General features: G+C 35.7%; 1 protein-coding gene across 2 annotated transcripts in view; it reads right to left on the bottom strand.

Moving 5' to 3' along the window:
* The window catches only part of NETO1 (neuropilin and tolloid like 1), a 62767-nt gene that overhangs the window by 20921 nt on the left and 24058 nt on the right, over positions 1-17788 (bottom strand). The window contains exons 5-6 of one of the 2 annotated variants that reach the window (XM_059475297.1): positions 7617-7658; positions 7376-7533 (exon numbers count right to left, since the gene is read on the bottom strand). In XM_059475297.1, coding sequence (XP_059331280.1) covers positions 7376-7533; positions 7617-7658 — 200 coding nt within the window. The remainder of the gene's footprint in view (positions 1-7375; positions 7534-7616; positions 7659-17788) is intronic. The other variant, XM_059475305.1, reaches the window with a different exon arrangement.

The raw sequence follows: 17788 nt of genomic DNA, 5'->3' as shown, positions 1-17788 counted from the left end.
AGCAACAAAACTGATAAAGCCTCACTGCAACTGTGTCATATTATACTCAGTCACATAATATTTTAAATAATTCTCTTGTCGCCTGTAAGTTTTGTTTGGTCACCATAAATAATAACCAAAAAAGGAAACAGTGGGAAAGTTTTACTATTTATTTTCATTTAAATTTGAAAACAACAAAAATCTCTGACTGAACATACTCAGAAAAAAACCTGCAAGATTATTGTAAACTATGAATAATATATCACCTCAGTAAAATAGTCAGATTATAATCTCCTCATAGTGAATCACTTCTGATGAGTTCAGCTTTTTAATCAATCACTGAAGGTTAGGGATGACAACATGATTGATCAGGCCAGTCAGGAAAAGCTTCAAACCATATCCCAGCATATCAGACTCAATATATCTGCCGAGACACTCAGTCGCCTTAAACCAAACCAAACAAAAAGCCATCATTCAGCTGCCAAAAGTAATTTAAACATAAGAAAAGAACTTCCTCTTCATCCTAGTGTAATGTCCAGATTTCACACACTCTCCTTCTTGGTTCAGTCAATTCACTTGTAAGCACGGGACTGGGTTAAATTGTCCCGTTGCTCAGTGGTAAGTCACGACACCTACTTTATTCTGCATCTTTTTCAGCTCTGTGTGATTAACAAAGTACTTTCAAGATGATTCCTCCAGTATTTAGGCCTGGGAAACACAGTTTTTTTAAAGCAGATTGTGCAACATTAATTGAACTCCTTCAAGGCAACCAGACACCAAGTACACCAGCCTAAAAAGCATGTTACGAATGAGGCTTGAATTTGTCACCTGAAATGGTCTGTCCTATGGCTTGGATGCTATTTTTTTTTTTTCAATCAGCCTTACTTCAGTGCAAAAGTGTTGATAACAAACGATCTATTGCATTTTTGTTCGTTATTTTGGGGGATTATTCTACATTTTTGGTCTTTCTGTTACTAGTCTGGGACCATGTTGTACAAACAGAGAGCTCCATACCTCATATTTTCTTCTGTTCTGGAGCTTGGAGAATACTGTCTGTCAAAGATGACAATTTTATATGGTCCTTCTAAGATACTGGGATTCACAGCCAAGGCTCACATATCAGAACACCAGTTTTTCTAGACAGGTAAAACCCTGGATTTCTTTGCTTTGTCCTATTTGTTTCTTCAAACTTCTGTGACTGTCCAATAGTTGACACTTACTCTGTCAAGTCATCCTCATTTTTTTCTTTTACAGTCCAAAAATGCTCACAAGTGAGCAATATTTACAACTCCTTGGAACTATTCTGCTTTTTAACACTGAAAACAGGAAATCAAATCCTGATTCTGCTGTTCTCTTTGACAGACATTTTATTACTTTCTTTAATACCTTTTCAAAATTACATTTCTTAATAGCTGTTTGGTTTGAGGATGCTGAGTTTCATTATATTTCTATACCTGAATGGAATAGATCAATGGTGATTTAAAAGTGGGGGTTTTGACAGTGTTACTCTGGCATGTGCATTGACATGCTTTCATAGCAGAGATTCTATATACATGATTCCAAACATGTACTTGTCTTGCACCTTCATCTCAGAAAACTATTTCACATAAGGGATTTTATTAGTTTAATGTAGGTAAACAATATTTTCTACTTGTTTAAACATAATTTTTTCACCTTGTACTCACCATATACACATACTTTTAAAAATTATAATAATAATTTTTATTATTATATATAAATATATATTATAATACTTTTATATATAATTTAAAAGTATAATGCTGTACTTTAAAAAATTAAAATAATAATGGTTTTTGCATTATCTGTGGGTTAGTAAGCTTCAGAGTTTCTTCAAAGAAGTAGATCATCTAAAGTTTGCAAAAGTATCTCTGGCTGTTAGGTTATTCAGCCTTTAAATTTTATTTTTCTCTAACATTTCAAGAATCACCACTCAGATGGCTCTTATTAAGTTTTAGTGCACTACTTAAAGCTTCTCTTCTACAACTGATTAAGAAGCCTCCAAAAATTAGTGCATCTTAGTCTTCCAGTGCCAACAGCTTAAACTGCTTGTCTTACAGGTCTCTCATCTAAGAGTACAAATTTCCACTTCACATGGGAGAGCAGCAAATGTTTTGGTTTAGTCAGATCAGTTCAAACAGACTCACTCACAGCTCTGCAATTTCCTTCACCTGATGTTTCCTCCTGACTGCCTAGGAAATGCATATATAACAGCCCAGTCTCTCTCCAGACTGCACTCCCTATGAAGGCAGGCACCTGGATGCAAAGAGTCATCCCTCGATTGGGTCAGGAGCATGCCAGGTAGCAGTGCAAACCCTTAGTAAATATACAAGTGTCTTGATCACACTGGGTCCCACTGCCCTGCTCCCAGCCTCATTCCTCACCACCCCAGCCCTGCCAAGCTGTATTGGCCCCCTTGTGTTTGGGCAGGCCCCACTGCCTGGGCAAGCCCAGCCGCCATGGCCAGGCCTGTCCCAGTCTCATTTGTCATGTCCTGGCACTGTGGCCTCTCTCATCCTGGCCCCCTCCCATGTGCTGTGCATCCCCTTCCCACTGCAGCCCCGTGGCTCAAGCAATTGAATTTGCTTGAAACAGATGCCACCACTGCCTGGCAGCTCAGGGTTAAGAATGCTGCCATGATGTGCCAAATCTAGACACTCATTAATTGATGCTTTGGGTTTCCTTAGTCTCTTGTGTTAAATCTTGTGTGCTATAACCTTTGTCCAGTATAGCACAGTTTAGGTTGGGCAAGAGAATCAGACACCATTTTGTCTAACTACCTTATAACTTCATTTTATTTCTCATGGTGCAAATAAAGAGGCTACTCCCACTATTTATTCAGTCTAAATGTACTTCTAACTTATTCCTCCAGAGCAGATTATTTCCACTGGACTAGATTCAAATTAATTCCTGTTTTGGTGCTGTTTCCTGAGGTGCCCAGAGCATCTGATAATAAATGGTGTTTCTTATAGCACTGCTTACTGGTTTGGTTTTTTTCCCAACATAAGAATATCATATTTGTAAATATTTTATTACTCTTACTATCAAGTTCTGCTGTGTTATTTTTTCTACAGAGCCTCTCAAAAAACAGGCATGACACAAAGGTACCTTGCTGGGAAAGTTGCCCACCAAAGAAAGCACAAACATGGTTCTGTCTTCCTGGGGGCTTTGTCAAACTATGCTGACCCATCCAACATAGAAAAACACTTGTTGAAAAACACAGTGTTGAAAAACACTATCCTCCAATACTTCACCCTTAACAGAAAGCAAGAATTTCTTTTTTTCTAGTCCTAAATACAAAATCTTTGTGTATCCACGTTTTGCAGAGAATGATGTCCCAAAAATTTTTCAAATCACTGCGCAATAACCTTATAGACTTCCTTCTTTGGGCTTTGTTCTACACTAACAAATTTTCAGATCAGGAAATCCCTCCAGAACTTTGTTGTTCTGGATGGGTTAGCACTTTCAGTCAGCAGCTCTCTTTTTAATTTTCCATTCTTGCTCTGAATATTAATTGCCGTCACATTCAACATGAAGTGCAGAACCGTAGTGTTATTCCACTCAAAACTCACAGCTATCTTACTCAGCAGGAACTGACTTTGAATGATTACAAGAAACACAGAATTTACAACTAGTCACTTTCACTATATAAGACTCTAGCTCTGCATATAAGTTGTGTTCAGACTGCCTTCTGCACTTAAGAGAAGGTTTGGTTTCTTCATGCATTTCAGATTTATTTTTCTGTGTGTGTGTGATATAAGGTAATTAATGGTGTCTCTATTTTAAGTGTGTGCAACAAATTTTTTGCTCTCTGTCCCATTCCAGAGCACTGAGGATAGAAGCATTTGACCCAGACTGCCAGTTTGAAGCTCAAGCTTAGAGACCTCAAGTACAAACTTCCTGGCTGATCTCATTGTTCATATATTGAGCTCAGACTTGGCTGGAATCTGGAATTGGAAACCAAGGGAAGCACTTGCATCTTGCTTCTGCAGACAGTTTAGACTGGATGAGCTTACGCCAAATGAAATTGCAAGCAACTCACATTCTGGCACAGTTTAATTAAGAAACTGAAGATGAAAAAATCCAACACAAATTCTCTCCGAGAAACTCTTGCCTTTTAGGCATAATTCCCAGTAACAAACTGTGCAGCCCAGGGTACAGGAACGTGTGGGTTTAAAGACGTCTGCGTAGTTCTCACTGTTCTTAGCAGGAGAGCTTGTTTTCATAGGTGCAAACTGACATAAATTAAAATGATGTCATTAAGTCACTGTACTGAATATGTCATTGATTCAAGGTTAGGTAGGGACAAAGGAAGCTGACTGTAAAAAATGGACAGCAGATTCCAATTCAATTGAATCAGACCCATAAATAATCTTATCATAAACCTGACTTCATATAAAGTTCTTAAAAATTCATCCACCTGTCCCTCCTCCCTTAATATCTGTATATTTTTCAACTTGTCCCATTGTGATGAAACCATAACTGGGTGTGCATGCATACATGTATATACTTTTCTGTGTGTACATAAATACATCTGTTTGAAAAACCACTGGACTTACCCCCCAAAGATGGATCTAGCCTTGAAAAATCTTTTTTTTTTTCCCTAGCTTGCTGTGAAACATTTCAACTCCACGTTAGAAAATACTGATTTATATACTTTTATATTGCTCAATCTCTCCAAGCAGGTAATTCTGTAAGATGGGAACAGCAGGATCCATCAAGAGATGACCCAGTCCAGCCCTCTGCCTAAAGGGAGGATTATTAATGTTTCTCTCATTTGTCACAGGTTGTTATCCAACCTGCACTTTCAGACCACTAACAATGCCAGTGAACCAATCAGCCCTCCCTGATGTTTGAATTTTCTTCTTTCGTATTTAACCTGAAACTTTCTTCCAGAGTGTGGGGCCCTGAGTTATCTTACAGACATGGGCATCACAGCATTTCCTTTTCCTTGTAAGAGCCTGTTATTGCATTATATTACTCTCATTCACATAATTTCTAGATGACATTAAATAACATTCAGTATTACTTCATTTTTCTAAAACTTCCTTGTTGCTCTCCATTCCAGGTGCCCTTCAGCTAGGATATGCTCTTTGGAATGCAACAAAACTAAATGTAGATATGGAAGTTTATGAAGAATTAATGAACTTTATTTTTAGCCTTCTACTAAGAGTAGTAGTTTCGTATTCTTCTGATACACAATGTATTTTCAGTTACATAAATACCTTGTTTGGAGTTTTATTTTAGAATTGAAATATGGATAAATACTACAGGTAAGTAAAATTGTGATTTTAGCAGGGCTATGAATCATATAGAACTTCAGAGTAAGACCAAGTAAGAATATCACAATTACATTATAGGATCAACCATAACCATAGGGAAATGGAAATGCTATTGGCTTAATTAACTGTGCTGATTCTAACAATAATTCTCTGTTTGTCTGCTTTCCTTCTACTAATACCTAAATGCATCATAGAATAGTTTAAATTTGAAGGGATGTATAAAGGTCAAATGGTCCAACTTCCCTGTCATAAGCAAGGATGTTTTCAACTAAATCCAGTTGCTCAGAACCCCATCCAACCTGGCCTTGAATGTTTCCATGGATGGTCATCAACCAACTCTCAGAGCAATATGATCCAGCATTTCAGAACCTTCAGTGTAAAAATATCATCCTCATATCTAATCCAAATGTCCCCTTTTCTAGGTTAAAGCACCTTGTCTTACCACTGCTGTTAAAATACTTGTCCCCTTTTTCCTTAAAGGCTCCCCCTTACTACTGGAAGGCTGCTATAAGGTCTTCCCAGTCTTCTCTTCTCTGGACAGAACAAACTTTCATCTCTTAGCTTTTCCTCACTGGAGAGATTCTCCATTCCTCTGACTATTTTTGTGGTTCTCCTCTGGAGACATTGGCCAAGAGGTCAATTTTTGTGCTGAGGACCCCAGAGCTGATGCAGCACTGCAGGCGGGGTCTCACCAGAGCGGAGCAGCAGAATCTCCTCCCTCACCCTGTTGGTAACATTGCTTTTGATGCAGCCCAGGACACAATTGGCTTTCTGGGCTGGATGTGCACATTTCTGGGGCATGTTCAGCCTCTTATCCACCAGAATCCCCAAAACCTTATCGGCAGAGCTGCCCTTCACCTGTTCTTCCTGAAGTTTGTATCGATACTGGGATTTACGCTGAATGAATATAAACTGCCTATAACACATGGAATTCATCAGTCCAATAATTCCATATCACTACTTAATGCAGCAAAATGGGAAGCTCATCTACTTAATTGAAAACCTCTATCAATATTAATTTTATCCAAAAGTAAAAAAAAAGTGTTATAAGATGAAAGTATATTCTGGAAATCATTTATCTGTAGTCTTTACAAGCCAATTCTTTTCCTACACTTTCCCAATACAAAAGTGCTGATACTAATGATTTTTTCTCTTCTGAAAATCTTTCCTGAAGAGAACCCTTCAACATTCATCCATGTGTCATTCTGATGATGAAACAATTACATATTCAGTACAGTCTCCACAATGAGGTTATACAAAAAAAGCCCTTATCAGTTTAAAGGCAGCAGAGAGTAGTGAATATATAAATCCTACTTTCTAAAACCTTTCCTGTCCAATAAAATATATCTAGAAAAAGTATACTGTGGGGTGTCTTTTACGCAGTGAATGCAAGTAGGTGGGAGGCATAAAGTTGTTCCTGTTGCAAAGAGGGGAGAAGTGGTAGTGTAGCCAGCAATAATTAATGCATATCATAACTGATAAGTTATGGATAAGAGAGAAAATCAAGGGGAATCCAAGGAAAGTATTTTTGAATTCATTGCAGCCCTCTCATGTTTCTTACAAAGCTCTGGCTTGCTGACTGTGAAGGAAAAGAAATGAGAATACTCTTTTTGTCTGTGTCTCTAAACCAAAGGAAATAAAGGCTTCATACCGAGGAACAGTAATTTACTTTAGGTCCATTTTCACAGTTCCCAGATGAGAAACAATGATGACCTCAGGGAGCCAGCAGTGCCCCCTTAGTTGTCTCTATGTTAGGTGTTTGAAATATAATGAAAATTAAAATTATAAGATTACATCCCATTTTAAAACACATATTGATTCTTTAAAAATATGAGCAAAATTAAAGGTGAATTTAAGAAAATTACTTATGGCACAAAAACCACATTAGTATTGCCTAAATCATCATTTATGAAGAAAGGTGGTTATTTTGGCTGAGATGACAAATTACCCTTCCACAGGAGAAGGAAAAAAATAGTTTACAGTTCAAGCTGTAAAGTTATTGAACAAGATCTGACTGTACTAAGAAATGCACAATATATTAGAAAAGGCAATTTCTTAAATTAAATGGTAAATCAGCAAGTGGATGAAGGACTGACCTTGGATCGGGGTGGTGCTCGGATGTACCATTTACAGTCTACTGCCTCAGTTTCAGAAGCTTTTCCTTCTTTAACAATTTGTACAGATTCCACAATTCCTTCAGGTCCTCCCATCTCAAACTCACAAACTGAATAACAAAACACCAGAAAAAATGAAACTTGAACAGCAAACAAAAATGTTTTCTACAGCAGAGTATAAAGTCCTCCAAGTTAGAAAAAACCCCAAAAACAACATACCAACCTGGCAAGGGCTTCAGAACACCAAGGTCCTTAAAATCTGGATCTTAAAAATAGAGAAAGACAAAATTAGTTTTGTTCAATATCTAGGATGTTATGCTAATATGTTCAAATTTTATAATGCGCTTTAGTTATATAATTATACATATACTTCTTGGAAATGGGAACTGTTTCAAAACTATGGCAACACAATAATTATTAGTGCAGAAATTATTGATACCATCATACCAAGTCATTTTTTTCTGTTATGAAATCCTGCTTTTTTCTGTCTCTCTCTTTCAGAAGGGTACAAAAATATTTCTGCATACATTAGCAAGTGAGAACATCACATAGCTAACCACATGACATTTTAATACATCAGCGTAGTGAAAGAAGATATATTTACAGATCCATTCAGAATCTTTTTGCCTATTTTGCATTTTGAAAAATAACACTCAACTTAATTGGAGAAATCCAAACTTAATTCTGTGTTTATGAATACTTTGCCATCCCTACTGACCAAAGGAGAAACTTTTTTTTTTGTCAGAAGCATTCTTTTGGTCTTTTTGGAAAAAAATACCATAAGAATTACCGTTAGAAGTCATTGTAGGGACAAGTTAATAAGTCTAATATGTGTGCTATTTTCCATCAGATAAACATGATTATATTTACTATCTGAGAGGGCTTGTATCATGCCTTTAGAGTCGGGTGTAATACAGAGATGAAATGAGCTGGTCTTAGATGAATGTGCTTCAATAGACAACCATCCATATAGAAATCATCATTTCACAAAATTTGTCTCAGTTTGAAGATACTGCCCAAAACCAGAAATATGGGAGGCTAAAGCAACTCAAAAAGTGGTGTCTTAAAATAGACTGGTCTTATCTCAGAAATTTTTATCACTTGCACTGCTTTTCTACCTAAAATTAATGCTGTGCACTGTTTTTCTCATTTACACATGAAACTGATGTTGTTTCAGAACTGGGTCAGTGTAGAAAGAATTATAAATACAAAAAATGAAGAGAAGCTTTGGAAGAAGGAGATGTGTCAAATGAAAAAAATTAAACTCACAATCAAGACACAAAAACTTCTCTTTCCCTCTAGCCTTAGTCAATTAGGAACAGTAAGAATCATAACCAGATAATAAAACAAAGTAGTTCAGTACTGTATAAGCAAGATCAGCCATTTTAACCTGAACAGTCAAAATGTGTTGACTTCAAAATCTGGAGTTGTAAGATCACTTTTTATATTGCCCCTCTATAACTAGGCTGCTGTTCTTCCCAAATTTCTTTTAGAGTTGCACAACATAAATCATGAGTAAATACTAGTGAGCTTACAGGACTCCAAATCTAGCTGAGTAGGCAATTATTATTAATTGTTGCATATTTTTAGAGATCAGTAGATAGATATGATTATCAGCAACACTAAAGGTAATCAAATAATTCAGCTCATGTACTGAGGATGCTGATATCTAGCTCTGAAAGTGAGATACTGAAAGGAAATCTACTTTTACTTATGGTTTGAATTACCATCCTGATATCTCATGTAACTATTGCATTTCTTCCTTTTACTGAGTTTGCAAGGATTACTCTGATTTACTGAGAACACTCCACCACATTAGTAAAGTACATATGAGGAAAGAAAGCAAAAACTGTCTTGCCAGAATTTTCCCCATATGAGAGTTTTCATATAAAACAATGTTAGTAGCAAGAATCCAGGCTGAAGTACAATCTAGACCATATAATTTGACCCACAAAACAGCTCTGAAAGGATGTTATCCTTTAACAATTCAGTAACATTGGAACAACACAAACAGAAATGCACAATCTGTAAACATTCTAGAAATATGATAGACCTGCTCAGTTTTAAAAAATAAATTTTTGCAAGTTCTTAACTTTCAAGAGTTTCAAGACTGAAAGGGAAATAAAATCTATGAAATCTGAGGTGATAACCCTTCATTAAATATTGCTATTATACCAATACTACTATAATAAAAACAAAATCTGTAAATAAGGTATTATCACACATGCTTAAAATTCACCCATATTTGAGCATATTTAACTAGCAAATATTTGCTTCTTAAATAGTGTCCCATTAAATGGATTAGATATTAGAAGCTCGTCTGTATGTAATTCAATCAAATTGTTATTCTCAGTCTTGCTGGGTCAAAACATTAATGTTATATAAACGCTGACTGGCCAGATTTTCCAATAGATCAAAATCATGTTCCTGTGAGGAAAACACCCAAGACTGGAAAACTTTTCTGTGAAAAATAAGATGTGTCACCTATAAGTAGGGAAAAAAAAAAAAAAAAAAAAAACCCAAAAAAACAGAGGAAAAATAAGAAGCAATATGGAGCTTCTAGAGACAATCCAACAGAGGGTCATGAGTTTTTTTAAGGGATATATAAGGAGAGGCTGATAGAGTTGGGATAGTTCAGTCTGGAGGAGTAAAGGATCAGAGGTGACCCCACCAATGTGTACAAAAACCTAACGGAGGGGCGCAAAGAGCAGTGAAGTCCAGCTCTTTTCAGTGGTTTGCAGGGACAGAACAAGATGCAATGAGCACACATTGAATCACAGGAGGTTCCATCTGAGTATCAGGAAACACTTCTCCAGTATGAGGTGACTCAGGACTACCAACGTAGCCAAGAGGTTGTAGAGTCTCTATGCTTGGAGATATTCAAGGATATTCAAGGATATTCATTGCTGTCTAGACACAATCCTAGGCAAACATCTTGAGGTGACCCTGCTCGAAAAGGGGGTTGGACAAGTCAACCTCCAGAGATACCTTCTGAGAGCAACCATTTTCTGATCCTCTGATTTTGTAATAACTAAACAATAGATTTGGATAATAGTGAAATAGCCAATCAAAAGTCTAGACCTGTTCTCTGAGGTAGCAGCAGAAGTTAGTCAAATCTCCATCACAATGCAGACTTGGTTTTGCGGAATTTGCTCTGAATTGCAGGAACACATACAGGCCTGGTTTCAAAAAGCTCCACTAGGTCTGCCTGGGAGGCTAACAAGACTTCGGATGCTAGCTTTGGAATCTATACTTTCCATGTAAACCATTCTACATATCTTTATTTGTCATTTCATGGTTTCTATGCAGGAAGTCTGGCTCTTCTAAGCATCTGGCAGACATAGACTTTAAACAGAAAAACAGGAGGCCAATTGTAAGGAGTTAGGGTACCTGGTTGCTCAAAAATCTTATGAAATGAAGAAAATTGTAAAGTAGAAAGGAATTGCACATCAGCTGGATTAAGTCTTCAAAAAGTATGTAAATGACCTTGTTTACAAGTACACTGCAGCATCTTATGGGATTGCCCAGCTGAGGCATATCCGCACAGAAATACATTTACCTACCCATGCATACCTCATTCCATGTCACTTACACAGAAAGTGAAATTGTTTAAAATTATATTACTTGAATAAATTCTGTAAGACATAGGAGAAATGCATAAAGTTCAAACTAATTACTAGCAACATGATGTTCTGCTGGTAAGTATTATTGCAAATCAATTTTAAAAGATCATATGTCAAATTAAAAATCCCACACTTACATAAAGATCATTCAACTTGTCTTCAAAGAGAGATGGCACAATGCTTTTAAAAGCAATGTTGTAATACAGAAAAATAAAAGTATTTTTACTGTTAAAAAGGCAAAATTTCCAAGTACATCTCTCTCATTTTATCTTTCCTTAGCTTTTCATGTAAAATTCATCTGGGCACTTCTTACCCAGCAAACTTCAAACCTGCTGCTTTCACTGATAAAAAAAATAGATATCTCACTCTGGAAGTCAAAAGATATACAAGTCAAAATTTTAATATCTCTTTTAAAATATAGAAGATTGAGTTTATGTGTTCCTGATCATATCTGGGCTACAGTACACTTAATTACATAATTTTATTTTTTAATATCTGAAGTGAAATACATACAGTAAAGAACATGAGCAATAGCTGTATAGCTAAAAGTCAAGAGGAATGAAGTGTGTAATACAAAATTCTGGTGCTGAATAACTTTTGAAGTATTTTTCTTTTTTCTTCCATAAATGAGATGTGGAGGAATTATTTGAATGATTTGAATAAACCATACACTATAAAGTGTTGGTGTTTGAAACCTAAGGAGGTTTTTACCATTTGTGAATACAAAAACCTCCTTTTAAATGGATATATACAGAAAGTAATCACAGTAGTTTGAAGCCATATTTCCTAATCAGAAGTAGGGAAAGTGTCCACTTTTATTCAATGATCAGACAGCTGTAGATGTATCTTTTCACTTCTCTGTCTCTGACTAGAAATAGGCATTCAACTCCTATCCATCAATATTTAAGTAATTTTAACACTTGCACATGCTTTTTTTTCAGATAACTTATTAGAGACCTGATTTGGCATGTAAATACTCAGAGAAAAGTAAAGAGAATTGCACTGTACAGGAAGCCGCTAGTTATTTATCTGTAAGTTTACTAAGTCAAGTTCCTTTACAATGATTTCTGGGAGCCTAAACCAGCCTTGTACTCTTGGGGCTTGAGGCATAGTTCTCTATAAAAGCAGAGCTTGCACAGCTCAGCACAGTAAAGTATGATTATTCTAAGGTATTTTATGTCATTGCCTCATAGTATTTGATGATAGAGTAAAATTAATGGAAGAAGATGGACAAAAGATTTTAAAAGCATAAAAATCTTCTCAAAGAATTACAAATATAATTGTAAAATAGAAAATCATTTCTGTACGCAAAATTTTTTGTGTGGTGTTCAAAGGAAAGAGCTATTCTGCTGGGGAGAGTAAAGAAAAAGTGGCAAGAAAAAGAAAAGAAGTTAAATTGCTATGCAAACCCTCACACACTATTTCTTATTAGCCTAAAATGAAATTTATTCTGATGGCTCCTTTCATATTTGTAGTCTTCTTGAAACTTCCATATATATTTCTAGATTTGTACTAATGATACCAAAAGGTGTTCAAAGAAAGCCTCTAGTTAGCTAGACACTGTGAAAAGTTCTGTAGTAATTATAGCTGGCAATATTATGTGCTGTATTTGCTTTCTATTTTCTATGTTTTCTTTTTGAGGACAATATTGTGATCAATTGCAGCTCTTTTGAAAAATACATATTTGGAACTTAAAATAATGCTTCTCAAATTTTTCCCCTTATTAACATAGTCATGAAAGAACAGAAAGCTGATAAGTGCAAATGTAGCAATGAATATAACTCCCGCTACTTCACCTTGATCATCTACCTGTCATTAAATCAGCAAAAAGTTATATGAAGGCAAAAATTGTTAACATAACACAAATTATTATCCAAAAGTTTGATTTATACAATACTTTATTTTTTTCGTTTGTCACTTTACTACTCTCAGCTCATACCTACAATGTATTTGTTTAGTGTAATTAATATATATATAGTGATTTGTAAACTAACTGTATTGCTATGGTGACCTCAGTAAAATGAGATATACTGCAAGCATTAGGAGTAGTTGGACATTTTCATGCCAAAATTAGGTGTTTCTTTGTTTTGCTGCAATCTATTTAGAAATTAAAAAAAATCAGAAAAAAAAGAAAAACAAAAAAGAAAAAGAAACCAACCAAAAAAAAAAAAAAAAAAGGGAAAACAAAATCCATGTCTTTGAGTAACTTATTGCTAAGATTAGCCAAACTGAGCAGACAAGAAGCACCTGAATAAATTCCACTGGAACAGAGCACATCATAACAGAAGTTGCAGTTATTCCTGTTTTAATGCACACAATGGCAGGTTTTGAGATTTTAGTCAGCTTGTCTCTGTTGCCTATTCCGCAAACCCTTTAAAAAGTAGGGTCTTTCTCCCATGTAAATTTTGTTATGGATGGGAGCCATGTCGGAAAGCAAAAGGTCCATGACATTCCAGGTCTCATCCTCAAAGGGTGTTTCAACCCTTTGATATGTGCTCCTAAATCCCAGAAGTGAGAAGCGCTTTTTTGGAACTGTCCTAGTGAAAAAGGAGAGCAAGAATTGGCAACGTCATACTCAGGCTGATGAGTGGAAAGAGGAATTCCTGGAGCCTTGCTATGTGTGAGATCATTTTTATTATGTTCAATATTTACACAAGCAGCTGAGCACTCCTTTTAGGCATTATATTCCCTTTATGCAGCACACTCTGTGTGGAAATGCAGGGAAAAAATGTTGCCATGATGAATATTTCAAGGGCTGCATATACCTTCACCTGCTGGTTGCCCAAAAATATTGAAACAAGACTGAACGAGATCAGGAGTGCACTTTATCTGAGTAATGCAGCCTTGCTGTGACAGTGCAGCTGACTTGACCGCCAGGACTGACTATCAGTCAAGGGCAGCACCTTGTCTGTGTCTCCCCAAGATAATATCCTGGAGGCTTCCTTTAATTGACTAATGGCCTCTTAACTGGACTAGGAAGAGAGATGTGCAACGCTATAGTGGTTTTCCTGAATAATGTTAAATTCTGAGTATTCCTAGTCATGCAATTTCAGCAGGATAATACCAAAGGCTCAGGATTTGTCTCATCATTTTTTTAATAGATGACTCCCGGCCCAGTCCAAGGAAATAACACTTTAAGTTCATGTCAGATGACTAGAGGAAAAAATGAGCCCAAATGTTTAGCCACAACTGAGTACCAGGCATTACTTCTACAGACTGAACCTATTTACACATGGTTATTTCTTGCTACCACTGAGTGCAGAATTTGCACATCCTTTTCAGGATATTTATGCTGTACCAGTCTGCTGGGTGGATTTCTCAGGACAAAAGGATCTTATGAGAATAACTTTGTGATTTAAAATAGCCTTTGTTGTTTTCATAGGAGAAATGTTTTCTCCTAGTTTTATCTCAGTACATTTAACAGAATGAATGCATTCACTGTAGTGTTCTTTTGAATAGTTATATCTTTTAGACCTCTTACAGTTAACAGAATATACTACTCGTACTGCTTCAAGTAGCACTCTATAACCTGTTGTTCACTGCACATTGTGGCACATTTCCAATTAAAAAAGAAATACAACACAGTATTTACACCTACTAATATTCTCCTGCTGTAGCTGGCCATGCCAGTGATGGCATCTTTTTGAAGATAACTGCCTCTCACATGAGAAACTCAAATATCTCCTATAGTTTCCATGTGTAATAACTCACTTTCCACTTTAACAAGCTAATTCTTCCACTGCCTCCATTTCTTTTTCTCTTACAGACAAGCAAAGCACGAAAGGTGATCTTTTGCTAAAGCAAAGAAATGTGTCAGAGAGCCCCAAAGAGAGCTGAATTGGGTTTGTAAAAACAACTGCTTGCTTAATTGTCTCACCATATATCAGAAGGAGATGAAACAGGCAAAATGATACAGAAAATAGGATTCTTAAAGTAGAAAAAAGTGAAATAGCCATAGACGGAAAAAACCCCATTCATTAGTTTACTGTGCAACTGCTAGATTTTTGCACGTTGTTGAATGAATTATGTTCTACTACTCTCCTGTAACAAAGTCATTGTATGATTCAAAAAGTCAATGTCACAGGATGCTTTTAAAATGTATTCTGTATCCAGGGTAGAAATCTTTAGGATCAAAGGGAAAAAATCTAGGTTTTCATCCCCACTGGAACCTGAATGTTCTCTTTCTAAAGGAAAAAATTAGAATGAAAAAGTAGCATATATCAAAGGAAAAGTGAAATTCATTTTTTAAACCCAATTGTCACCTCCAATTGTAATTATATATGCCCACCACAGACACTTTGAGTGAACAAGAAGGGGAATTGTAAAAGCCACACAGCTCAGTGAGTTGCTGAGAAAGGCATATTCACACCGAGTCCCAAAAACAACTGTGCAAAGAGTAAGTTTTCTGTCCTGTCATTTTAGGATTCATAGCAGTATAAATTTCAGTGACACCAGACCTTTCCTTCTTCGTCTGTTACTCTTAGGTGATTTTCTGGCTAGAAACTGCCCTTTTAGGGAACACTGAGCTGTTGACCTCAGCAGTTTCCCCAAATGTACAGAATGAGAAGATGTGTTTTTAAGAACTTTAGCTGCAGAATATATTGGGGAGGATCTTTGGAGACATTCTAACACTTTTGCTTCATCTTTTTAACTGCATAGGGCATCAGCTCTCTCTGAGGAAATGTTTCAGAAAGAACATAGCTATGTGTTAACTGTGAATTCCCTACATAATTACCCACTTACGTTACCCACAAACATGAATTTTACATTTTATTATACAAGGTAGCATTCAGATATTAAAAGGATATAAATAATACATTGGATTTAAGTAATAATCATTCCCTTTTTTCCATTATTGTGCAATTCAGCTTCCCCGAGATTATGGGAGGAAAAAGTTTAGATATTTTTTGGTTAATCTAGACTTTACAGCCAGGTTTTTTTGTCTTACAGTTAATTTGGTTCCTGTTGGTTATAATTTCATGAGAGTGACATTCAATTTTATTCAAATTGATAGTTTTTCTGCAATTTCATGCAATTAAAAGTGCCAGAGAAAGTTCAAACCACACTTAATTCCTTATACTGATCTAGAGTTGACATAAACTGTTAGGAACAAGACAGAGGTAATCTGTGACTTCTATTATTTTGATGAGAAAAATCCTACTGTATGCTTTACCATGTAAACCAAACACAATTCAGACCAACTCTAGTCCCAAACTTTTTCATTGAAATTAATAACTAAAGTCTGTTTGGCATAAACAACACTAACATATCTTTGACTGCATGCCTGTAGGAAAAATTAAACAGGAAAATAAATTCTAAACCAGGGGATATTGTCTTCAATCTTTTTTACTTTGTCTTTTAATAACATTCTTCTAGTGGATCCTCAGTCCTCTCTAAGTAGCATTTATGCCACATGGTCTGTGTTCACAAAATGACCTCAAAGTGGTTTGTCAAGAACATCAAAAACAAGCGAGTCTGTGGGTAAGTAGAGATTTGGAACCTAGAATTTGAGCAGAGTTACATGCATGTCTATAAAACTCTTTTGCCTCTGACTTTTCCTTACCCCAGAAACTCCAGATTCTGCTATCCCTATACAGTGACTATATTAAGTATAGATTAGTAAATTTTAAATTCTATTATCATAAATTTAGATTTAAGGTTTAAAAATTATTGTTTACATGGAATTTAACTGATTTACATTTTTTCCTTCTCTGATCAATATCTACTGGTCTGAAAAAGTAATTTTCTTTTCACTGGATTGATTCATAATTTTAATATTGATTCTAAAAGAAGCCAATTTAGGCCCACAATCTGAGCTGAATTTAGCTGATTGAGTCCTACACTCACTGACTTGTTCAGCCTAATACATAGAATAAATAGCGATCTTCTGCATCACATTAATGAAAAAGGCTTTGTGATTCCTTGAATCACAATTTCGAAAGGCAGCGCTCATAAGTCCTTATGTCTGCTTTACACAATACCCAATACTGCTACGTAAGTGGCTGAAGAGACAGGGAAAAGAACAGCAAAGTGGTGCTGATTAGAGATTGTCTAGTTCTACCACTGATGTGGTAATGTTTAGAAGGAATGAGGTCTCAGGGGAGTTCTGACTTGCAGCAGAACAGGTCAAAGCATGATGGCCAGTCACAGCTCTCAGGATTGTTAAGCAGGGGTCAGCCGCTTACCCAACAAGTAGACAATAATTAAATTTCATTTGACCAGATCAAGTTTTTGACTGCCAAACAACAGGATTTTTCCTAGCTTGATTTAAAAGAGTCATTTAAAGTTCTAGAGATAAAAAAAAAGTAAAATATAAATTAAACCTTTCATTTAAAAGTACTTGGTAAATCGTTGATCTATATTTGTATTGAAATATCACTAATATGCAATATTCTAGAATGCAAATAACTGTTTTATTGCTAAAAATGATTTGTGTAGAGGATGCACATAAAATTACAGAGATCCAAACTACTACATCTGATTTTTAAAACTGTAGGCCAGTATTGTTAAAAAAAAAAATATATAAAATCATTTTGTAGAATTTCAGTATGGAATTCATAGTTAGTAGCAGTTAAGAACATATTGTCTAAACCTCATAATGAAATCAACATTTAGGAATAAAATATTTTTAGGAAGTATTTTTCTGCATTCTCTTTTAATATTAGTTTCACATAGACTTGAGAAATGAGCTACAGGAAAAGGAAAGAAAGGGAAAAAAAACCCAAAAGGAAACAAGAGGAGTATAATGCAATCTTTTGTTAACCCACATACT

This window comes from Ammospiza nelsoni, chromosome 1 (assembly GCF_027579445.1).
Source record: "Ammospiza nelsoni isolate bAmmNel1 chromosome 1, bAmmNel1.pri, whole genome shotgun sequence".
Lineage (NCBI taxonomy): Eukaryota > Metazoa > Chordata > Aves > Passeriformes > Passerellidae > Ammospiza > Ammospiza nelsoni.
The sequence above is the reverse complement of the archived record's forward strand: the minus strand, read 5'-3'. Positions and strand labels throughout refer to the sequence as shown.